Source organism: Stereum hirsutum, assembly GCF_000264905.1.
Source record: "Stereum hirsutum FP-91666 SS1 unplaced genomic scaffold STEHIscaffold_23, whole genome shotgun sequence".
NCBI classification, from domain to species: Eukaryota; Fungi; Basidiomycota; class Agaricomycetes; order Russulales; family Stereaceae; genus Stereum; species Stereum hirsutum.
Genome location: NW_006763153.1, coordinates 45,413 through 69,527, shown reverse-complemented (window position 1 = coordinate 69,527; position 24,115 = coordinate 45,413). Strand labels below are relative to the sequence as shown.

The following is a 24,115-nucleotide window of genomic DNA, read 5'->3' as shown; positions in this document are numbered from 1 at the left end:
TTTCATGCGTGTACGTCTTGTTTCTGGATCCTTCGCACTTCACCCTCTCCTACGGCCCTCCCTCATTGCTTATTCACTTGAACTAATCCTACATCCTCGTCCATCTAGCAGCCAGCTCTGTACAGATCTCGAGGTACTTAACGCGTATTTTGGCGAAGCGTAGATGGAGACCGATGACGTGCTTCGTCGTCGCTCTTTAAGAAGTCATCCAGGCGGACAGACTGTAAAGCAACCGTCGAAGTTGAAAACACGGCACAGCGTGACTGCGCGCCCTTCGTACATCGGGGGCTGCTTCGCCAAACCTAGGAAAATCCAGGAAACAGTCGGATATCCGAACCTAGGCAGTGTTCCTGACAGCAGCGCCAGATCTTCCTATGCATAACGATATTGCCTAACAAGAACATGCAAACGTGCTTCGCACGCCACTCAACGCCCTATCCCTCTAGCTAGATACACGCACTGTTTTCCCTCGGATTTTTCACCTGCCGACCTCAGCTCATCATTATTTATACCGGAGTCCTTATGCCTCTCGATCGCTGCCAGTCGGCTTCGACGCTGGAGCAAAGTCGCTCGCGTAGCCTCGTCAAGAAATCGTTCGTGCAATATTTCCATCCGTTACACGTCCCGTTGTTAGTCAGCGCAGCGCAGATAATAGGTAGACGGGGGTGATTATGGTGTGTATACGGGGACCTTCAATTCTGATCCGGAAATGCCGATGAGGAGTTATGCTGTTACGGTTCGTCTTCGCTCTTCCCATTCTCGTCCCGTCTTCGTCGCTGACCCTGCCACTGCTACGAGTACTATTGGTGGTGTGCTGTATACAGGGATGTTACGCACCCTCCGCCCGGCCCAACCTCGTCCTTACTCCGTGGAAGTAAGCTACCCGGATCACCTTCGATACTTTCAATGGTGGTAAACCGAGAGTGGTCGGAGTCGAAGTGTTCAAGATTGACAAGGAAGGGCAGGACGATAGAGGGACAGGGGGTGATCAGAGCGACGAGGGAGGTCATTCTGTGCGTGGAGAGTTATCAGACGCCGGGGTCGTTGGAGTTAAGCAGTGCGTATCTCTTCTTTCGCCCCTTTATCTGTCATTCCTTTCTTGTGTTCGTTTGTATTTTTCTTGCTCCCGAGGCTGTACACCTACGTCTCGTTCCCCCCACACTACTTTCTTTCACTCTTCCCTTGCGTCCTAATTTACTCCATTCTCTGCATCAGCTTCTCACTTGATCGTTTATTTGGCTGACGCCGTGTATGTTTGCGCCAGGTATCGACAAGAAAGAAATTCTGGATAGGTTCGGGATAGAACAGACCGTGGAGTTACCCGTGGGTGAAGAACTCCGTAATCTCTACGCTTCTCCCCCCTTTCTCTTACCGTTATCCAGTACATATACGGTGAAATGCTGACACCGAACGCTTGATTTTCTTTAGAGGATCATCCGTGGATAGCATACATGTTCGAAATCCCAAAAGAATACGAGACACTCGACAGCCTCGCTGAGAAAGCAAGGCTGGGGCTGGAAATCCAGTCATAGTATGTTGTCGTCCCGTTCCCTCTGTTCCCCTTTTCGTATCGTCTCATTTAACTATGTCTAATCAGCCGGCAAAAACAATACGAGCTCCTCTCCTCTGTAGTCTCTGTTTTTTTGTTCTTGCCATTCGATAAAGTGTTCACTACGGCCGGCAGGCGTGATGTATTCATCAAACGGGTGAAAGAGGATGAAGCTATGACGAAAAGCGGACCGGGGACGTCGTTGGGTAAACAGCCTGCATATTTTTAAGGAGTGGCTGGGGAGTGGAGAGCCTGCGCATATCAAGTATGGTTTTCACTCCTATCCGCCACGACCGTCACTTGCCCCCTTCCTTTTCCTACTCCATTCCACTCCGCCTCGCCTACTTCACTACCATACAAACACCGACCTGGCTCCATCCAATACAGACTCTTTAAATTCCCTGCTTCTTCTCTATCTCTATTCCTCGCCTACCCCAGGTAGACACTACTACATCATAATGATCGGCCTCTGTCACCCTCTCTCCCCTGTCTCTATCTACATCCCATTGCCTAAACCGCTCATCGCAGACCAAATATTTTGGACTCCGAACGCTTTTCGCGTGCGCACACCTCTGCCGCATTCACGTTCCGTTTGATCTGAGCATGCTGCGAAGAAGTGAATCGTCGCTACAACCTCGCAGCGACGGTTTAGGACTTTTCTCGAGACTGATTTCTATCGTATTTCCTTCTCCGCTCTGGCTTTTAGGCTTCCACCCAAATACGATGGGAAGTCATCCACCTCTAGGCCACTTTTCAGATCCGGGTCATGGACAGGAGGACGAGGTCGCGTCGACCCCGGGCGTGACGTGATGGTTCAACATCAACCGAACTTCGGCATTGTCACCATCTGGTTTACGCCCTGTCGTAGATGGCCACGAGAAGTCAACCAGTACTCAGAAATGCATGCTATGACGAAAGGTCGTTCTTCTGCATCTACGATGTCGAACGTTGTACATCCAGTAGTGGGATCTGCTTTGGAGATAAATATAGTGGAAATAACAGAGAGTGCGTAGGAGGGCTGCCTTGCTAAACCTAGGAGAATCTTAGAATGTCAAACGGAGTCCGGCCGGTTGACTAAGTTTACCTAGAGACGGCTTCCTTGGGCAGTGTTATACGCCGAATACCAGCGCCAGATCTCGCTAAGAATACCAATATCGCCACAACAGCGGGCAACAAAATGCATCAAGACCCAGCCCAGTATCGAAGGAGCGCCACTTATGCTCCTTCAGACATGATAATGAATGCTGCTTACTTTCATTATCTCGTCTTTTTGACAGGAGTCTAGCAGAAAAACCTATGAAGCTGGGCCACCTGGCTTCGATAGTCCGAGCTGCCGGACAATATGTTCCTAGATCATGCCCCATCCTTCCAAGGATCATCGCTCCATATTCTGTGGATAACAACGCGTAAACATGGATACACAACCGTCAGAACTCCTGAATCACCTTAGGCTCGTTGTCGACATACTCATTCTTGTTCACGTCCTCACTGTACTTTGCTCGCAATGCCTGTCACAAATCATCCAAGAAGGAGTCCCCGAGCTGGAAAGAGAAGGTATAATGCCTCATGTGAGGCATGCAGGAAGAGGAAGAGGAGGTGCGACGGGAAAGGAGACAATGGCGAGTGTGCATGTGAATTCTGCTCCAAGGCGGGAATACCGTGCATATTGCTGAGGTTAGTGGTATTTCAAAGTACTGGATGTCCACTATTTTTAATTGCTTCGTCTTTGATGTATTGCGGACTTTTCTTCCAGTGACGCTTCGAGGGGCGAGAGTACCGTCTCTACAACGGAGGTGAGCCAAGATCTCTTTGAACAACTCGCAGTGAGGAACCATGCACAGGATTCCATGTTGATACAGTTTATAAAGCAGCACGACGGTGAAGAGCTTGAGTCATCAATAATATTCACGAAGAGGCCGCCGAAGAAGGGAAAGACAGCGAGTACCAAGAAAATGTCGGAGGAAATGGCTGTGGCGTCGGAACCTGAGACAGCTGCGGCGTCGGAGGAGACAGCTGTGGTGTCTGAGGTGCGTTATATGTTGCCCCGTTCTACTCGTACATTGGATAGACACGTTGATGCCGCAAACGATCCATAGCATGTCGAAGACCCGGTGGATATCTTGAACGTAATTGCGATGCTCCAGCAAGCTGCCGCTCGGGACTCCTCGATGAAGGAAGCTGTTGTCCTCTCAACTTTGACGATGGTGATGCGTGCGATAGAGCAGAAGGTTCCCGGCATGCTGACTGTGGCGATGCGGATGTTGGAGGCTGCAGGTGTGCGACGGCATCAACAAGTTCAAGTGGGGCCTGACTCCGACGCAGAACGAATTCCTCCGCCAGCTCCGATGGCACCTCTCCCCACTCATGCACCACTACCTAATTCGTCATGCGGACGCGCAATCGAACGTATAGCAAGATATTCCTCTTCCACCCTTCCAACCCCTCCTATGCACGTCACTCCCGGATCCAATACACCGCATCTGGTCACGACACCCACTAGCGAAGAAACAGTGTTAGCAAACAAAGATGCCTGCTCCTACGGGGTTGTTCCAACCGTCATTCATGCCAACCAGCGCCAACCCACGGTCGAACAAGAAGTCCAAGAAATTTCGATTCCCGACATTTGGAATTTATGGGAAGAGTGGCCGTCGTCTCCGTCCAAGTCTATGGATGTCAGTACAGTGCCGGCAAGTTTACCCATCGTTCTCACTCCGTTCGCTCTCTGACTTATTTCGCATTCCATTTTCGTAGCCGGGAGAACAGCCAATGCTGAACTTATTCGGTATGGAAGATTTCAACTTCTTCACAGCAACATGAAGCAGGATATGGAGGTGGTGTTGGTGGTGTTGGTTAGCGAAGATGGGGCAGGATTCAGATAGAGGCCTAAGTGGGGAAGCATGTAGAGGATGTGCGATTCGAACTTCTTGGACTGCTCTGTGCAGGGTCTTGTGAATGAGTTACTCGGACTTCTTGGGAAGCAGGCTTGCTTTTTGGTTGGAATGGCACGTCGTACTACGTCTGTTGAAGGGAAGCATTGTTTTGGAACGCAACGGCTTCGACTGGGGTATCCGGGCTTTGAGAGGGCGGAGGCATGAGTGCATTCTCAGGAGCAAAGCCTTCGAGGTTCATTTGATGAGAGCTCATATTGTTTTCTCTATATCTTTGAGGATACGGTAGAGCTCTATGGCATAATATTACAAGCGCGAACTGGAGAGCACGTCTAGTCAACGTGAAGGACTACGGAAGTATCTAAGTATTCTACTACCACGTTCGCCATGTGGCCGTGACAAGGCGCTTCTTTCCCACGTACAAACGCTCGATAGCGCTCCGTCCCGGATTCACATGTCACACCTTTCCTCAACGCCACTTTTGTGTGGCGAAATCATTGGTGTGCAGCTCCTGAGGGTCAAAAAACACACAGTTCTATTTACGATGAGTGCAGATATGTACGACTATATTCAAGTTATCCAGGCTATCACGAAGGCCGATGTTGTTGTGGAGGTGATAAATGGGCAACAGCAAACGAAACTTACAAGAAAAGAGTGCCGAAGGGGATAAGTGATACACAAATGAAAAGTCCGTACAGATGCCCGTTATCGAGCTCCTAGTGCTATAGTAATGCGTGATTATAACCACGCAAACAGAGGTGAGGAGATAGACGAGAAAGGAGACGGAGAGGAAGGAGAGGAGAGGAACGGAAAGCAGAGTGTAATGAATAGGACGAAGTGAGGATGGGGGTAGTTCACATAAGAAAAAGGAGAGCGGAGGGAAATGTATGAGGGAAGATGGGAGGAGATGTATGAAGTAAGACGACCAAAAAAGGGGAGATCAGAAACGAACGAGAGGAAGGGAAAACGGAGTGAGATGAAGAGAAATCAAGACAGAGATAGAACGAGCGTGCGATTGAGTGTGACTGAGACTCGAGTATATGCCAGAAACTTCTACCACAAAGGTCAAGAGAAAGCCAAGAAGAATATTTCGGACACTCTCACCATCAACCTAAACCAAGAAACTAGCCCAATCGACCCAAAGTAGTCCATGGCCGCAGAAAATCTCTGCGCCTACTTACATCGGTCCCCACGGCGAGACGGGAGCCATGAACGGCCCTACTCGCCCCCGAACCAATGCTCTCCGCAATTTGCCTTCGCTTATCCTCCCACGCCTTCAACGCCTTCAACAACTGCAGGATCTTGTCTCTCTTTCCCATTCTCACGTCGTTGATACTAACGCTGCCCATCTTTACGTCGTTATCGAGGAGGAAATCGAACAACCGGAATAAACCGTCGAGCTTATCATCGTTCGGACCTGAGGGGAAGGCGGAGTCGGGCACGGGAGGTGATGCTGGACGCCCTTTAATCGATTCGGAGAGACGGAGAATGGCAAGACCGCCGTATAAAGGGCCGGGTGTAGTCTCGGAGATCCGGAGGGAGTGAGGGAGGTGAGAGTTTGCCCATTAGATGAGGTTCGTTTCGACCGAATTCGAGCTAGACGGAACCTATTTGGAGTATGAGGTGGAGAGGGAAGTTCAAAGATAGGATTTTGGGGTATCATCATGATGTAGAGTGGGAAACACGGAGGGCAAAAATTCCGCAGGCGAAAGGGAAGACGGTGTTACATGGGAAGAACGAAAAAGGAAAGAAAAAAAAGGTTTAGAGCCTCGAAAACATAGCAACTTGCGGAAGGCCTACGTTATCCATCTTCATATTGCTGCCGTCGCTGGTCAACCTTCTCATCTCCCTTGAAGGCCTTGCAGGAGCCGGAGCGGGTACACTCATAGGCGGCGGCGATTTGGCTGGTCCCTTAGGCGTCATCGCTCTCGCACCGAGTGGCGCAGGAGTCGATCGTTGCATTGGAGTTCCGGCGGTGTCGTTGCTTTGGTCGAAAAAGGAGTCGAGGCGCATCTTGCTCCCGTTGTCCGTAGCGTCACCAGAAACCCCCATCATGAGAATCTGAGCGTCACGAGTCGAGAGCTGATTCGTGTTCTCGCGGCGAAGAGCCTTTTGCGTGGCGGCGCGAGCGGTAGGTGATGGTGGCCTTGGGGCTGGGTTCATAGCCTGAGCGACGGTAAGAGGAATCGTGGGGATATTGACGGAGGAAACGACAGGTTCTGAAATTACGTGCAGATGTCAGTAACAGTGGTGCCACAGTGGCGGAAGAGAAAGAGAAACCGTACTTGTGTAATCCCGGTCGATAGTAGCCTTCATGAGTGCCTTCATCCACTCTCGAATGACGAGTTGCTGAAATAGTGCGTCGTGACGTTTTCTTGGACGAGCTTGAAGCCGTACTTTCCCGGGTCGACCTTCTCGTCGGTGATGATCTTATATCCAGCGATGTTGAGGTATCCCTTGATCTTTGTCTCCTGCACGAACAGTATCTTATGTATTAGCATGCACTTCATCTCGAACAACGACGGGCGAAAAAGAACGAGTGGTACGCACCGAGGCGGAATTACTCCTCAACCAATAAAGATGTGGCCCCTTCAACACGAAATACCTCGATTTCCACGTGTTATACCTATCGCCCTTCTTCCTCATCCACCCATTATGATCAGCCTGCCCGATCTGCTGCAAGATACTCTGGCCTGCCTTTAACGTCGCCTTCTGCCCCTCTCCTCCCGAAGTTGCACCCGCACCAGCACCCGTACCAGCACCCGTACCCACACCCGTACCCACGCCTGCACCAGACGCAGCGGCGTTAGGAGTCCCACCACGCGTAGGACTCGAGACCTGAGACGATGTACGACGACGAAGGACGGCTTGCTCTTTGGACAGGCGTTCTTTCGAGTCTTTGGAGTCGCGAGAAGCCTTCTCGTCCTTCTCCTTATGGCTCTTCTTCGATGGAGTGGCGGCAGGGTCGAAGCACTTCTTGTGAGTGGACTGCCCGTCGGACGTGGAGGGCCTACCGGAGGACGACTTCTTACCGCTTCGGCCAAGAAGAGCGAATGGGTTGCTCTTCTCATGCTGTAGGTCCGCATTGTCGACCATCCTAGGGTAACGAAATCAAGATCAACGAACTATTAACTTCTTGGAAAGTGAAACGTACGCCGAGTACCTAGGAGGCGGTTTCCTCGACTTGCTCAACGATCCAGAGAATGCACCACCGAAAATGCTCAATCGGTCGTTGCCCTTGTTCGCATCCAGACTACCTTGTCTCCTACCGTTCGTTCGACGCTGAACAGGGGAACCATCCTCTTGGGGGGTAGCGATCGAGTTGGGAGTAACGGGATCTTTGGCTGAGTCGCCGTCTTTGGACGATTTGGAACCTGAACGACCGAACATGCTTTTCCGGGTCTTGAGCTTCCTGTCCCCATCATTCTACGATCATTACAGGAATTAGTAATTAGAATCGACGATATTGCGGGGCGAAAAGTCAGGAGAGCGCGCACCTCACTCGCCACAGCCCTGTCATCTTCCGTCTCATCCGCCGTGTAGGCACCGCCCGCAACCGCCTTCACGTTTTCACCCAGCGCGCTATCGCTTGGACTCAACGTCAACTGAGATGGCCGGCCCTTCTAACACAGTCCCAAATCAACCAATCAGCGCGTTTTCCGATGACATTCACGGAGTAGAAGGAGCAGGCTGAGAGATCGAAACTCACCCTATTCTTCCCCGTCAACAACGCACTCGGTATACCCAATCCCAGCCCGACCTGATCGTCGTCCTGGCCTTGTCCCGGTCCTCTAACACCCGGATCCGAATCTCTCCTCACCAATCCCATCCCCATCGGCGACTCGCCAGCGCCCATGCCCATCAATCCCGTATTCGGCGCACTGAAGCTGTCCGCCGGAATCATCCCCACAACTGCCATCGGACTGCCCGTTGAAGTCACGACCACACCTCCGCCTACACTCGCCGGTCCTGATCCCGCGCTATTCGGACTAGCTAGCATGAACGGACTGTTCAGGCTCTGTGGCGCGCTGGAGTGCGACATCGCGAGGCTCTGGCTCTGGGAGTGACCACGGAAACCGTTGTTGCCAGAGCCGTTGAATTGACTGCTACCAGTACCGGGAGCACCGTTGATTTGGGAGTTGGCGTCGTGGTGGGAAGAGAGAGCGGATGGTGGACGACGGAGTTCCATGATAGCGTTGGCGATACGCATGCGTTTGCCAAAGGCTGGGATGCCGATTTCGGATTTGAGGAGATTGACATGAAGTTCAAGAAGAACGTCGCCGGTGATTTCTTGCTCTATATGGTTCGAAGTACATGCTTGTCAGCCACAAAAGCGAATCCCCCCCAAAAGTGAAAAGAAAGGCAGGGAAACATACCGATGAACTTCTCGCAAACCCCTTCGTCAAATCCTTTCGCTCTCAGCCACTCCACGACCTCATCCACCGTCCAGTCACTCGGATGTCCACTGCCTATGCCACTGGATCCACCCGTCCTCGGACCTCCGCTCCCTGGACTCGAAGGTGACAGCGCCAGGCCAGATTTATGTACAGGAGAGGTCGTACATCCCATCGCCGAAGACGCGGCAGGCGAAGGGAGAAGGTTGGCAGCGGCGGCGAGGGTACTGGCCGGGGGCTCTCCAGTGGCGTTGGCGGCACTAATACTGACGGGGATGGGCGTAGCGATCGGTTCGATATCGCCGACGGAGAACGTTTTCGAGAAAGCTGCGGAGGGCTGCGTAGACGTCGGCCTGGTATCATCGGTTACAGTCCCGGTTCCCGCGGTCGTCCCAGTCGTCCCAGTCGTAAACCCCGGTGAGATTGGACTAGGAAGCGTTCCGGATCGATATGGCGAGGACGTCCGTTCGGATGCGGGAGCAGCGACGGGGAAAGATGCTTGAGTGACGGTAGGGACCTCTTCGTAACCCGTCTTATGAGAGCCTGGCGAGGGTACGATATAATCTTCGCTAGGGACGATTGGCTCTGGGCCTCGAGGAGTGCCGAACGATCCACGGGTTGCGGTAGGAACGGCGAGGAGATGATTGTCCTCGTCCTCCTCCGGAATCATCTGTGAGCTTGACCTCTGACTCGCAACCCTCCCATGCTCCGTCTTGTCTTCTTGGTCATGGCCATGATGATGGTGGTGATGGTCATCGTCCCCTTCGTCCTCGCTCTCGTCACTCAACTCTACTTCAATCGGTGGCGCCATATGACTCGCCATGATGCTCCCTCTCTCCCTCGCCCGCACCACCTCCAATTGCGCCTCCCTCTCCCTCTCCCTCCTCTCCTCCTCGTTCGCCCGGCTAACCTTCTTCGCCAACCTCTTCCGCACGTTCTTCTGGTTATTCCATCCGTACCTTCATCACCCTCCGTCTCCAACTCCATATCGATATCTGACTCACGATCCGTCGACTCCGACTCGCGCACGGACGAGAAGGTGAACGAACGACCTTCATCATCCGTATGTCCACCAGCACCATTATTCCGCCTCTGACCCAATTGTTCAATCGCCTGCTGCACATCCGTCATCGTCTCCCGCATCACCGCCCCTTCATCGGTCCCATCTGAAGATACCGAAACTTTCGGTGGCGCGACCGACTCGTTCTCCGATTCTTCTGCTAAGGAATGCAGACCACCGGAACTCGTAGGAGGATGGGCGGGTTCGGGAGATAGAGTCCGTGCACCACTAGTGGAGGCGGTGATCGGGGCTAAATGGAAGGCACTGGCGGTAGATGTCGCTGTGGGTGCAGCTGAGGGTAGCGAGGATTATGGCTGTTGTGGAGGGGCGGGTGGGCGGTAAGATCGTGGAAACAGTCCGACTTTGCCCGGGATGTTTCGGCCCTGTGTGAAGGGTGGAGAAGATTCACGGAAGGGGAGAAAGAAAGAGGTCAGCCTTCTTCGTATACCGAAACGTGAGGGAATGTGAGGAGGGAGGTGACGAAGAGTCCTTCAACCCGAAAGCAAGGGGAAGGAGCTCGAGACGAAGAAAGGAAGAAAAAAGAGCGCAACTACAGGTCGCACTCCATTTTATGTACGAGGCCATGAACAGTGGGCACTGTGGCTCGTCCTCAATGAGTCTGCGAGGTGTATCGCCTGTCGCATTCGCCCTAAAACCCTACGACCAGTCTACGCGTGCAGCCCCTATCTGAACGGCGCGATGTTCTGGGTATTCCGCCATTGAGTTCGTCCTGCGTACACCAGGCTCTTGCGCGTCAAAAATGGCGCTGAAGACACGAGCCAGGACTTGGATGGTCTCAAAAGTGAAGAAAAAAAGAGGATGGATTCTGACCTGCCACCATCCATCACCATGCAAATCATCCTTCTCGACGAACTCTATCCGCTCTCCCGCATGAAACTCGACCTCGTTATCGTGCTCTGGAAGGAAGTCGTAAAGAGCGTACACGTACTCCGGCATTGCCGTCCTCGGTATCGTCGACGGCCACTACTTCTGGATAATGTTCGTCGTGACGGTTGGGAGAGAGAAGAGAGGGCGAGGGTGAGAGAAGCGAGTGGGACGCGAGCTTGACGTGGATGGCGAGGAGAAACGTTCGGGCGGTATTTTGGTGTCTCTGCCAAAGCGTATTGGCTCAAGTAAGCATGCCGCCACTCGTACAACTTTCAAGTGGCGTACAAAACACACCGTCCTCTGCACGCTACCACCACTTCAAACAGAGAACATCTAGCTTTACCTTCGTCCGAGGGCTCATCCACAGGGTGACTGGCAACACTCTTAACCTCTGTTAATCGTAGTGTGCGTGCTTGTTCACGAAGACTGGCCCAGGGGAATTGCATATCGATCTCTCTGGCACGGCGTCCATCGCCTCGACATCGCCACCCGTCATGAATTCCTCTGAAGCTCTGCACTACGTCTATAAACATGCTTGGGGACTTCAGTGGCCTTGCCAAGACGGTACAGTCTTGAAGGCCAACATCGGTATCCCTCTTGACATTACAGATGACATCGCTATCGACATTCCCGACCACTAGCACTACACTTGCCTCGATAACGTTCACCCCATCGCCCGTGCACTTGGTCTAACGAGGAAAATAGTGGATTTTCTCATCATCCGTTCTGAATATCAGTTGCTGCGGGAAACAATTGAGCGGCACAGTAGCACAGGCGCGTTCGTGCTGAAGCGACAGCCTGGGTTTGGTTCGCGAGGCGGTCATTGTCACTTCAACCTGAATAACGAGTTCTAGTCTCTGCTCTCTAAGGCAAAACTGTGTTCCTTGTATACTTTTTTCTGTATCGTCTTGAGCAAAAACCCCCGAGCGCGATCCAAGTTGGGAACGATCATTACATCGTTTTCGACGACGAATGTGTTTCGTCGCACTGTACTTGATGAAACCGAACCGCGACTGAGCTTGTGTTGGGCATTAGCCCACAGCAACCTTCACGCTGTTTACCCATATGAACACTGTTTATGCAAGCCCGAAGTCCTCGTCCAGTCGCCACCCCCGAGCCCAGAGGGATGGAAGGACTGGTTGGGTTAGAAAATAGGGATGCCTATCTATGCAGAGCTGCCGACGGTGTTAGAGATCGCCGCGATTCTGTATGTCGAATCAGTGCTTATCCTTGGAATATATTGCTTCACGACTCCCTTGTATAGGAATGTGCTTCACTCCATCTCATCTTCCGTATTTTCACTCGTGACCAAGTGGGGGCCATCTATTAGGACGATCCATGCCATCACGAGTGCCATCGTCGAGGGTCCTGATGCAGCAGAAAAGATCGAATGAAACAAGCAGACCAAAGCGGAACGAGAAGCATGCAAATTGTGCTCGGGCTAGTCCCTCGTTGATCTTAACTCAGCCGGCGAGGTTACCACAATGACGGAAGAGTCAAGACTGGCTCTGGTTCCACCTCTCAATGCTGGACGAAGACGAGGAAGGGTACGGTCTGAACTTATTGGGCGAAGTATTGATGGGGTACGGAGAGAGGTATTTCGAGGGTCGAGGTGCGAGCGCGGGGGCGGAGGGCCAGGCACAGGCGAAGGGCAAGATGCGATTGTGGGCGAGTGTGTTGGTTATGACCGGATAGTTCAAAAGGGTTTGTTCCAAGTTTTGTTTTGGAGTGTCTCGGTTTCGTAGTTTTCCAAAGTGTGAATCGACCAAAACTCGCTCAAACCAATCCAAACTCGATGAAACCCCATTGTGAGGTCTTCTGATTAGTACTAGATGGTGAGTATCAAATTCTAGTCACATTCCATCTCCCATTCTATATCTCCCCCATCGTCATCTCCTTCCCCAGCCCCATCTTCATCGACAACTAGTGGTACTCCTCCCCTCTCCTTTATTTCCTCCCATGCATCGGAGAGTCTCTGTGTGAATGCAAATCCAAAGCCATAGTTAACGGTCCCGTAGGTATACGATGTACCGTGTGGATGGCCGGGCTTGAAGCACATAAGAGTGCCTACTGCAGCCTTCACCACAACGCGCAATGTAATATCAACGAAGTTGCCACCTCCACCGACTGGACCCACAGCACGCTTGCGCTTCCGCAAGGAATAACTTTTGTTGTCGTATGGCACATCTTGACCAACTGTCCAGCTGAAGGTATATTGGCAGAAGGTTTTATCGCAATGTGACCAGCTACAAGAACATATGAGATCGTTAGCATTTAATACTGGTCAAGTGGAATTTTCAACATACGCTGCATAGCCACGGCTCAGATATGCCTCTGGAGGGCCCCGCTCAGCAAGACTGAAACGATATTCGACCTCGTTAAGCTCCAGAGCAAAACCGATGTCTATAGTAAACGGGATGAGCACCTGTGTTAAGTAAACGTGATTCACAATAAATCTGCATACCTGATGGCACATGCGATGTGGCCATAGTCGGCATTTCGTGCATATCAATCTGCTCTTCTACGTGCCTTGTGACCTCTACGGGCATAAAACGCTGAACAAATCGCCAGAACAGGCTTGTTGCTCCTATAACATTCTCATCTTGACTAGCCTTTGTGTCATCACTGAGTTTGGCACGGAAGCTGACGGCATAACCAGATGTGCGACAATGTCTGGCACCACGGTTTAGTCCAATCTGGACCATATTGCCATCGTGATTGGGCTAGTTGGGGTGTTATTTACCAGGAGAAAATGGGTAATGTGTATAATCAACTTACGCGTATATCACGTCGGGCATTGCATGCCTCGTTCACGACATATTTCAGCCAGTCATATAGGTGTTGATGTGATCCACTTTGCTGGACTGCACCGCGGTGCACTGCAAGTTCAACATCAATCTCTATAATTCAGTGAGTATGAGCCGCTAAAACAATTGAACTGAGTTAACTACTCACCACCCGGTTTATTCGGGGCGATAAATATGACGGATTGCTCTGGATACACGACATAATATCCTGTCTCCTCGTTAGCCAGAATGCAATCAGCAAATCGAGGGTCATAGACCTCCACAAGATATTTCCGAAGCTTTGGAGGTGGATCTGTAATGCGTTGGCGAACGACAAGCTGTACAGGCCCATCACGGCTGGCAGCAGCTGCAGCATCAAGATTACCATTATGTGCAGCAATAAGCTCTGCAACAGAAAATGCAGCTTCACCGAGGCCAAACGACCTGACCTATATGATCAACTTTAGTCATATCCCAGGTGAAGGTACAGAAGGAATGGTTGCGAGTAGCTCACCAGCTTTCGTTTCTCTGTATGAGTGGCTTTGGTAGGTTTTGATTCATTACATATATTCTGCAGCTGCTTTAGTGCTATACCGAGTGGTTCATCCTGGATATTCCGGCAGTGACTCATGCTCAAGTGCAGAAAGGCCTCGAACTTACTGGCTGATTAGTACAGATACTACTGTAAAAAGAGGGAAAACATACATCAGGAAGAACCTCATGTCCAAATATACCCTGGGCTTTCTCAAGTAGAGGTAGAGACTCTTGGGTCACATACTCCCACGAAAATAGTGAAAGAGTCTGGAGGGCAACAAGATGTGTAGCAAGAAGAGTTTTGACTAGGAGCACAGCTGCAATTAGCTGCCAGGTACTATGAATATTCTTGGAGAGATGACTGACATCGATCATTGAGTTTTTTTGCTGCCTTGGTCTTCTTTGCCATGGAGGGTGATTCAGTTATGGAAAGCTTGGGCCAGGGTGATGGTGGTGGAAAAACTTCCTTGATTCAGCAGCCGAAGTTCAACTTCATCCAAATTAGGAAGGTGATCCGGAAAAATCCGGATTTTGAGCATTTGCTTGGCCACCGACTAGATCTCCACATTAAATGAAGCTGTCTCCTTTCATGTATATAGGGACTTCAAATGAGAATGTCAATAAAGCAAAAACTACAGTACAACAAACTAAGATAGGTGCTACAGCCATGAAGAACACAGGGTAAGGCAATTAGGACTACAGTAGACAAAGTGGTATACGCATGGTTTGAACCCTCGACCTTACAGGACAGCCGGTCCCGTTGTTCACAGAGACAGGCCATTACCTACTGAGCCAAAGACATTACAGGAATTGTTTGAGCTCCGTGTATTAATGAGGCTCTGTGCTCACCCTCACAGCAAAGTACATACTGTCATCCTATGGTCATCCACACTAGGTATTCAGTAGCCAAGATATTGCATAGACATACAACATGATGATTCGGTGTGATATACAACAAAAATACAGGCATGATGCAGCTCCAGCATAAGTAACCACAGTGTAGGTGTGAAGAGGTTCGCAGTACGGTGAGAAAGGGATACACGAAGAGATTGAGACATCGCGTGGGCAAGCGGACATCAGGAGGGTGTTCGTAGAGCTCAAGAGCAGTTGGCCAAACAAGAATGAAAGTGGTATGTCGCAGAACAAAATCATGGCGGGGTAGTGAATATTTGGGGGATAAGAGGGTCCTAGAGAGTTGACTGCAGCCATTCGTTATGGCTTCCTCAGCCCGTCTCAGTCGACTCCGGCGCCACCACAAGGCTATCAAGTTCGTATGGTAGTTGAAGGATGGGTTGTTGTAAGTCCATACCACCCTCGATTGTCTCTCATTGTTTTCTTACCCCATTTCTGTAGTTTTGGCTAGCTGTGTCCGAATGGCGAACAGGCTCTCGTGACTTTGTCGATCTTACGCAGCCGATAGTCCAAAAATGGATGGACGCCCTCCGACGAACCTTCACCACCCATCTGGAAGCATTCCGAAAAGACCATCCTGATGAATGGATCGAGTTGAGCCAAGAAATTCACTCGCTGGCAAAGATACCCCTCATGGCACGGGTTTGTACTGGGGGTACCATGGAGGATTTACCGGAGCCCGAATGGACGTAGAGTTGTAGTGACGAATGCTCGACCTCTTGAACCTCTCCGAACTCTGCAGCATGGGCATCTCCGCTACGACGTGATCTAGTTGCTCGGATCAGTACGACCTTCTTCTGTCGTGGTATCGTAGCAGTAGATGCCTCGTTGTTGTTTCCGATGTGATGTAGTTGCAATTATATCGGTCTGCTTTTTCGTCATTCAAGATGCTATCGCTGTTTGATGGATAATCTTCACTGGCGAAACGCAACACGCTGTTGCTATTTGAATACAATCAGAGAGGGCTACCTGACACACTTGGGCAAAACTGTGAGTGTGCAGGGAATTGTTGGGGTTCGAGTTCATGTACAAAATGCCCGCGATATGGCGAGCTGGCAGCAGTAAATCGACGACGATGACAATGGAAGAGGGAATGAATAGATATATCCTTCTTCTATGACCATCTGTCTACTCGTAGCAAAGGTGTGACAGCGTCAACAAGAGATAACCAGGACATCAAGCGAGCACCGTGACAGAAGGAGCTGATTCGAACCTACAAATAAAAACAAGAGGATACATGCAGACTGTCGCAGATCGATACCTCAACAATGTCCGAACTGCTAAACCTCCTCGTTCCCTCTTTCTCTTCTCTGCCACTCAACACAAGATACGCAACTCTTGTTCGCAGTCGCTCTTATACTCACATCCACACTCTCAGCCTCGCCGCACGCTCGCAGCCCGAGCCCCAGATCCCTCATGCTCCCCACCATGACCATAATCCCCTGCACACCCTGTCCAATCTCTCCCAAAACATCTCAAACATCTCCGTCAACCACCACTTATCTTCCAACGCGGAATCCATCTCCTCGACCAACGCTAACTCCTCCCTCTCTCCTCCAACCATGTCGCCCTCGTCACCGCTTTATATGTTCCCATACCGATTGAGCTTCGTGGCACATCGTTTCTAAGCGTGGCCATGCTAGCGAGCTGGCGCTGTGTGGTGCCGAAGAGGAAGGTGTCGAGGTGAGAGGTGTTCCCGGTTTGGGGAAGATGACGGCAATGGCGGAGTCGGAGGAGAGTCAGAAGGAGAGGTTGCTGGATGGGACCGGCGATATATGTGGAGGTAGGGGTGGTGAATTGGGCAGGAGGTTGGAGGCGTTGCTGACGCTGAACGGGAATGGGGACGGGAGTGTGCGGAGGAAGGGCCAGCCACGACGCGAAGGGTGTCGGAGAGGGATCTGTAGAGGGACGAGAGGAAGGAAGCGTCAGATTCGATGGCGATGCAGGCGATGACTTGGGAGTAGGTCACAGAAATCATTTGATTCGTTAGCGTGTTCGAGTTTTTGCCGGCAGAGATGAGCATGGGTACGATCCTATCGATAACATCAAGTTAACATCAATCACGAGTAAATTCTCGAGGTTCGTTGACGGTGGGATATGTTCAAGATAAAATGTCAGCACTTACATCGCACAGGCCTCCCTGACACCATCATGCAGATAGAACCTCAAGCTTGGCAACACAAGCTTGAGCGTCTGACTCAAATAGGGAGCGAACTGCGTCCCGAGTGTAGACACGTAGTTCACCAACGTCTCAAAGGCTTGACATTTCTCGTCGATGGCGGAAGTGCGAACGACGACCTGTTTCCCGTCCATAGTAATCGTCTCCCAGCCTTCTTTGTCTTCCGGGACGTCTTCGTCTTCTATGGATATTCATCACCAACAATTATATGAGCGTCGGGTGGAAACGATTTGAAACGGACGAGAGAAGGGAATGAAAGGAGAAACCTACCATAGATCGAAACATCTGCCTTCACACTCGCAGCCCTTAACAATTGCGGCATAACCGCAGGTAGATAAGGTTCGAACTCGGGGCCCATGGCCTGGCAGACCTTCGCCCACGTCGCGATGAGGTAGTGCGGCAGCATGGCATCGCCGGGATCGACTGGGCTGTCTTCGAACACAGGTATAAATTAGCCACGTCGAACTGTTGAGGTGCGAGGGCAGGTAGAAAAGACGTACTTTGTATTCGGATCAATTGCTCTACGAAGACTTGGGAGTCTGGCCTAAACACGTCTCGTCCCACCGCGATCGCTAGAAGTTAAGAGAGCATAGTCAGCGCATAAAACCTCAAACGGATTGAACAAATTGAAAGGGGAAGACCGAGACGCGACGCACCGATCAACCCGGCACACCCCATCGCCTTGACTCTCAACTTCCTATACTCCGGTCCATTCGCATTCTTGAGGACATTGAGGAGCAAAGGCATGATGCTCGAGTAATGCTACATCGACCACGACCCACCAAAGCGTCACAGCACCCGCAAAAGTTCAATTCATCGAGATACGCAAGAAGAAACAAAATCAACGTTATTAACCTAACTCCAACCTACAACTACCACCTCCAACGCAAAGCGAAACAGAGAAAAACTCACCTTCGCAAACGTAGCCTCACTCGCATCCGCAACCATCGCCAACGTCGTAATCACCTGCTCCTGCACATATCTCTTCACGCCCGTCCCATTCTCGTTCCCAGCCCCATTCGCATCTGCGTTCGCGGAAGAGAGGCCAGCAGGATTAAGGAGTTTGAGGAGGCGCTCGACGATAGGATCGAGGTAGGGGATAAGCGTGTCGCGCTCGACTCCTTCGCAGAAGTTGATGAGGGCGGCTGCGGCGTGGGCGTGTACTCTGTTACGAACAAGGTGCAGGTAAATCAGGACAGTGAACCATAAAACCATCATTGAAACAACGAAGAGAGTGGGTAAAGAATGAACGAAGGTTAACGAAAGGTCATGAAGAGCAAAACAAACTGGGCAAAGACAGCCGATGGAGTCGGCGAAAAAGCCAGTACGGGAAGAATGGAGGCTGTAGAAGAAGTGTGTAAGAGAACCCGGTGATAGGAGACACATACCTCGACTCGGGAGCTTCAAGCGTAGGGATGAGCACGGAAAACAGTTGCTGATGGTACTCCGCCTGGATGACTTCCTAAACGGCGACAACGGAGCACGTCATCGGTCTCTATGTACGCTTCGCCAAAGTGCTCGTTTGGAGGGCCGGACGTACCTCGAGATCTGTACAGAGCTGGCCGCTGGTTGGATAAAATTGTAAGATCAGTTGAGGCGAACGGAGGAATAAGCAAGGGGAGAAGGGCATAGTAGGAGATGCGGAAGGGTACTAGCAAGAGGAGATGAAAAAAGGAGGGTTCAGAAAGGGGACACGTACACCCATTGACAAGCGGCATATCGCACTCTCGGATAAGGATCGCTGAAGAGCGGGAGGATCAAGCTAGAAAAAATAAAAACAAAGCAAGGTCAGCATTTTATCCGAGTGGCGTCTCACGCGTACTGCCAAGCCAGACTCCTCCCGATACACACTCTCCCGTCTTCTACGTTCGTTGCACTCGGTGAACGACGCTCGTCACTGTAGCTCCCTCTCCACGCCGCTGCTCCTCTCTCCAATGAAAGATCTGTCCTCGAATACAATATCGAGGAGCCCGATCACGCCTCGTAAGATTCGACCACTCGGCGTCCCCCGCATCCCTTCCCATATGACCCAACGGCACAACCAGCCATCCACGATGAAAGACAAAAATTCGATGCCCGAGGGAGAAAAGAATGAGGTCAAAGGAATAACGCACTCGACCACCTTCCCCAGCTCATTCTGCATCACCTTACTCGTTCCCTCGCCTACCGCCGCGATGGCCATCAAGCCCGCATATCTCAACCTCCAATCGTGGCTGGCCTATCGCCCCATTCGAATCCAACGTCCAGCACCATCGCGCCGTCGCACCGATACACACGATCACGATCAAGAACGTTAGCCCCCAAAAAAGGAGAGGATGAGAAAAAAAGACAAAACGAATCAGGTTAGAACAACGTACCAACATGCCGGGAATCAACTGGAACGCAGCGGGCAGCACCGCTTTCCCACCGACCGCGCACGCGAGCCTGTCGAGCGACTGTTCCTAGATGTGGGGGTAGGTATCGTCTGCCGGGTCGTCGGAGGGCTGGATTATTGTCGGGATTTGGTCGGTAAGTGGGATTTTGTTGATTTGTCCATTGATTTGAGCGATCGGGTAGGCGGTGAGTGAATATTTCGTCCGAGAGGAGTGGCGTGGGTAGGATATGGAAGGCGGGCGGAATCGCGTAATATGAATCGAGGAGGGCAAACAACGAAATATAATCAGCTTCTGATCAATGCACGGGAACGATACAGAAAGAAGAAGTGAAAGGAATGAGCGATGAAAAAAGCCTCAAGCGCCTCATTAATTTCAACGTTGTCCCGAACATACGAGGCTCCCACCGCGACACACCAAACCTCCTTCTCGCCACTCCACCCACAAGGAAACCAACGAAAGAAAAGAAAGACAAAAAACTCACATCAGCCTCCAACCACCCGCTCAACTCCTCCTCCCTCACATCGATACCCTCCATCGATACCCTCCATCCCGCCCAAACACCCCCTAACCAAAAGCTGGACCCATCCCTCCGTCCTCCTCACCATCCCCGGTTTCGCCTCGCTCAAGCTGATCATAAATTCCAGCGCGGCCTTCCTCACCTCCTCCGCTTCGAGGTCCTGTTCGTCTTGCGGGTCGTCTTCCGCGCCGGAGGAGTGGGAGTGGGGAGAAAGATGGGACGGAGATGGTGGGAATGTGAACGCGCCGGAGGAGGGGCCGGAAGAAGAGGAGGGGAAGGGACGAGCAACGGTGGGTGTGGGGCCTGGGTCGGCACTGGGAAGGATGAGACCGGGGAGCCAGCGAAGGAGGGCGGGGAGATGGGGTGCGAAGAGGGAGGGAGAAGAGGTGGCAAGTGGGGTTAGGGTGATAAGGAACCTGTTGTGGCGGTGGTGATGGACGATATATTAGAAGACATCAGTGAGAAGAAGTGAGAGGATGGTGTGACGGGCGTACCGAGGGAGCTGGGAGGCGGGGAGAGAAGGGAGGGTGTCGAGGATTGGATACATTAATTTGAGGGCGTGGGGCAGCGCGTGTGGCGAAAGGGCCGAGAGGTAGGAGACGGCGGCTGTGAGGGCTGCGTGTCGAACCTACGACAGGAAGTGATAGTTAGAACGAATGGGACGCGGTGGTTATGAATGGGCAAAGGGAGAAAAAAATGGATGAAGTCGGTTACATCGAGATGTGGCGACGGCGTAATCACACCATCAGACCAGGAGGGGAACGGCTACGAGGCAATATCGGTATGCATAGGAAGATCTGGTGCTGCTGTCAGGGACACTGCCTAGGTTCGGATACCCGACTGTTCCCTCGATTTTACTAGGTTTGGCGAAGCAGCCGTACTGTGGCTCGTGTGAACAAAAGGTCACATCTGTGACACTACGCATCTAAGCTCAACCAGAACGCGCAACACGTCTCACCCTCGTACACTGCACTGCTCTATCCACTCCTAAGCTTGACTCATTGAGGCTCTCTCTTTCTGGTTCTCATACAGTCCACAGCATGCCAGAGAAAGACGAGTTTCACTGTCTGGGCAAGGTGACACGAACTACTGTTGCTACCTTCATTCCTCTGGTGCCTCGTCCTGTTCTAGAGTCCACTTCGCGTCCTGCAGGAACAGCCAAAGCACAAGTTCAGGCGATCTGGTTTGATGGTTCTGTCAAGGAATGTGGTAGAGCCAAGAAAGGGACTCGTCTTAAGGACGGACTTGTCGACGTACTCAGTGCCACAGACAATTACAAGCGTGGATCTACTGGTGGTCAGACATATCTCTGGCCGTGGCGATGTGCGTTTTTGGATATCCTATGGTGCAATTCCAATGTTGAACAAGCTTACTTCTGCTTCAGCCAATGGTCGCCAGACCAAGCAGGTTAAAGAAGAAGCCATGACACACTCGGTCACCGAGCTCTACCTGCAAGACATCATACCAACATGCCGTACTTTCATATTAGACCTGAGTGTTCTCTGGTGCCAGGTAAGCACCTCTCATCTTATTATATGTCTTGATGCTCCACCTGACGTATATTCACACTGCACTTCGTAGATACAACTTCTGACGCACACATCTCCACAAGTTTATCCTATCAAAACTTGGGAGACGTCGGTGAAGTGTGTACCTGCAGAGGTCTGTAATCCTCATCCTCCTCAACATAATATCACACTCATTAGAACATGCAGATGCGCGGCTTTCGGATAGGGCTGGCTCTGGAGTTCCCAGAATTTGTGCTGTCTTTTAATTCGCGCGACATGGTTCTACAGGTTCGCCGTATTACTTCGCCATCTGTCCTGCTGCATGTCTCAATTTCATGAACAGATTTCATGGGCTTCACTATATCACGAACTTCCTATGCATCATATCGACATATTGAAGGACTGGCCAGCATACCAACAGTCTATCGTCGATTGGATGAAGGAGCGTAGGTGGACGGTGAATCGCAACGGAGTTCGTGCAGAGCATCCTCGTGAGCGTGAAGGCCTTGCTTGCAATGTAATCCGTTCGCATCGCATGGTGTGGGGCGGTATAGGCGTATATACCATCGTCAACTACTTACACACGACAGGTATGTTCTTTCGCTCTGCGTTGCTCTTGTCCTACGAATGGATAGGGAGCTGATGTGTGCACATCACAGGCATTCCTGTCGACTGTACCGAAGAAGCCTTGTTCGATTGTTTGTCCCGTACTCTTCGCTTTGCACTGGCTTCATACGCTGGTTCGATCATCTGTGAAACTGAAATATGGTGCGTACTTGAATACCTTGTTGTTGTTTCACTTTATGTATCTTTGGTGTTCGCAAAGGCCTTACGTTCAGCGCTGCGTGAGACAGGGTATTTTAGCACCTACCCAGCAACAACGTCTCAACTACCGGCAGTTCTTGCCTGTCTATGCTCGGAACGATACATGGATTTCTGCAAGAATGGCGCAACTCGTTGATGACTACAAGGTGTGTTCTCCCTTTGTATGTCTCTATCTCTCTCATAAGCGCTGTCCAGAGCAAGTACATGACCTCCGATCCCATCGACCAGCACGATGTTTTTGAGCCAACCTACTTAGCTCCAGCCTTTCAGCGCGACGACTCACTCATCGGCGCTATCTTCGGCGATATCTCTTCGCCTAGAGCACAGAACAACCCTCTTGTCCTGTATTTCATTGAAGAGGGTATGTTTTCGATTACCATCTTTTCTTTCTCTTTCTGACACAGCAATTATCTGCGCGTCAAACATAGGGCTGGCCGATGGTCCCACTTACCTGCATCCAACAATCTATCAACCTGTTCTGCTTCCATCTGCATCCATGAAGGCTAAGCGTCGCGTGACTTTTGCGTACAAAGGTCCTAAACAGCTCTGGAGTGTTATTCCTATCCACCCAGACAGCCTCTCATACCATAAGTAAGTCACGCCTTTACTGTTTGTAAACATTATGTCCGGTTCTCATCCTCAGCCGCATATTCAGAATCAAACCTCTTATCGGCGAGAAGCGCCGGGTCAAGACGTTCAGCTATATCGTTGAATGCACTCGCGACGTTGCCATCGGCCCGCTGGAGTTCGATGGACGAGGTATTCCGTTGAGAAATACGAATGGGAAATTTATGTAAGTCTGTCTACTGATTTCTCTCACGGCTCTCCTGAACATTCGTCCGTTTTGCAGTGTCCTGGTGTCTGCTAGCGACCCAGATCCCAATAAGCCTATCCACCTGGTCGAACGCCACCTTCGCTCCCTTGCTCAACGTGGACGACGGACCACCAGCCAGACCACAACTGTCACTTCCATGTCTAAAGCAGATCGATCTACCCTTGATCTCTCTTTCGCCGACGTTCGGGCTCTTCGAGACACCATAGCGAACGCGAATGAAGGCGAAGTCGATGGTGATTCGGAGAACGTATATGACTCGGAGTTAGAAATGGAGGCAAGTGACGTAGACTCCGACTCTGAGGATGAGTCAAGTGGTGGCACTTCGCATGTCATGCAGGCGGGCGTACCATCCGTGGCTGGCATTACTTCCTATAGCATGACTCAGAAGAAGGTGCCAAAGACTGGCAGGAGAGGTGTCGATTCACTTATTGCATCACAGTCGTCTCTCGAGCCTCTGTCAAAGCGTCGTCGTATTACTCGAGGCATATCATATGCTCCCAACCACCCCAACGATCCTGATCTCTTTGGTCCTGACTTTGACAGTGTTCTGCATGATCTCTATGTAATTAAGCAAGAAACAGACTAGTTTAGATTACCTTGCTTTGGTTTTAGAATACATCATTTATACTTTGATCATGAATTTAAGAAGTCAGTGAACAGGTTTTACTGAGGTAGAAGCTCGCACAAAGCTGAACAATTGGACCATGGTGCCGACAATAGCGCTGTGTGGCCCCACGTGGCTGTTCGGCACTATCCGGAGGGCAACCTCGCCCACAGCAGTCAGAGTCAATGGGCTACCCATCGTTAAAATTAAGATTAAACCAAAACTAGTTCAGTCATAACTCTATGGCCATTGTATGCAACT

General features: G+C 51.2%; 7 protein-coding genes across 7 annotated transcripts; 4 read left to right on the top strand and 3 right to left on the bottom strand.

Moving 5' to 3' along the window:
* Positions 1-3,053: 3,053 nt before the first annotated feature.
* On the top strand, positions 3,054-5,584 carry STEHIDRAFT_116243 (uncharacterized protein; the record flags this gene model as incomplete). Its single annotated transcript, XM_007311014.1, has 9 exons — positions 3,054-3,145; positions 3,303-3,342; positions 3,409-3,576; positions 3,646-3,823; positions 3,962-4,221; positions 4,359-4,398; positions 4,717-4,794; positions 5,136-5,274; positions 5,335-5,584. The coding sequence occupies 9 exons, from the start codon at positions 3,054-3,056 to the stop codon at positions 5,582-5,584; spliced, it is 1,245 nt and encodes a 414-aa protein (XP_007311076.1).
* Positions 5,549-10,848, bottom strand: STEHIDRAFT_135595 (uncharacterized protein; the record flags this gene model as incomplete). Its single annotated transcript, XM_007311013.1, has 12 exons — positions 5,549-5,610; positions 5,660-5,960; positions 6,238-6,656; positions 6,723-6,786; positions 6,807-6,908; positions 6,988-7,534; positions 7,592-7,863; positions 7,935-8,060; positions 8,147-8,733; positions 8,814-9,790; positions 9,814-10,183; positions 10,740-10,848. The coding sequence occupies 12 exons, from the start codon at positions 10,846-10,848 to the stop codon at positions 5,549-5,551; spliced, it is 3,936 nt and encodes a 1,311-aa protein (XP_007311075.1).
* Positions 10,849-12,273: 1,425 nt separating this feature from the next.
* On the top strand, positions 12,274-12,474 carry STEHIDRAFT_69031 (uncharacterized protein; the record flags this gene model as incomplete). Its single annotated transcript, XM_007310993.1, has 1 exon — positions 12,274-12,474. A coding segment is annotated over one exon (201 nt), but the record flags the coding sequence as incomplete, so codon positions are not given.
* Positions 12,475-13,063: 589 nt separating this feature from the next.
* On the bottom strand, positions 13,064-13,496 carry STEHIDRAFT_69024 (uncharacterized protein; the record flags this gene model as incomplete). Its single annotated transcript, XM_007310989.1, has 2 exons — positions 13,064-13,182; positions 13,244-13,496. Coding segments are annotated over 2 exons (372 nt in total), but the record flags the coding sequence as incomplete, so codon positions are not given.
* Positions 13,497-14,766: 1,270 nt separating this feature from the next.
* On the top strand, positions 14,767-15,704 carry STEHIDRAFT_116240 (uncharacterized protein; the record flags this gene model as incomplete). The annotated part of the gene is made up of 5 exons (XM_007311012.1): positions 14,767-14,780; positions 14,846-14,960; positions 15,121-15,229; positions 15,305-15,396; positions 15,453-15,704. The coding sequence occupies 5 exons, from the start codon at positions 14,767-14,769 to the stop codon at positions 15,702-15,704; spliced, it is 582 nt and encodes a 193-aa protein (XP_007311074.1).
* Positions 15,705-16,866: 1,162 nt separating this feature from the next.
* Positions 16,867-20,710, bottom strand: STEHIDRAFT_36251 (ARM repeat-containing protein; the record flags this gene model as incomplete). Its single annotated transcript, XM_007310971.1, is given in 14 exon segments — positions 16,867-17,044; positions 17,137-17,371; positions 17,461-17,622; positions 17,691-17,762; positions 17,847-17,952; positions 18,103-18,355; positions 18,579-18,652; positions 18,731-18,755; positions 18,890-18,952; positions 19,305-19,408; positions 19,548-19,631; positions 20,020-20,080; positions 20,094-20,498; positions 20,577-20,710. Coding segments are annotated over 14 exon segments (1,956 nt in total), but the record flags the coding sequence as incomplete, so codon positions are not given.
* A 412-nt stretch (positions 20,711-21,122) lies between these two features.
* STEHIDRAFT_116238 (uncharacterized protein) lies at positions 21,123-24,092 on the top strand (the record flags this gene model as incomplete). The annotated part of the gene is made up of 12 exons (XM_007311011.1): positions 21,123-21,405; positions 21,467-21,594; positions 21,664-21,744; positions 21,789-21,878; positions 21,934-22,180; positions 22,250-22,358; positions 22,417-22,561; positions 22,611-22,776; positions 22,844-23,006; positions 23,059-23,208; positions 23,266-23,792; positions 23,911-24,092. The coding sequence occupies 12 exons, from the start codon at positions 21,123-21,125 to the stop codon at positions 24,090-24,092; spliced, it is 2,271 nt and encodes a 756-aa protein (XP_007311073.1).
* Between the last annotated feature and the right edge of the window lie 23 nt (positions 24,093-24,115).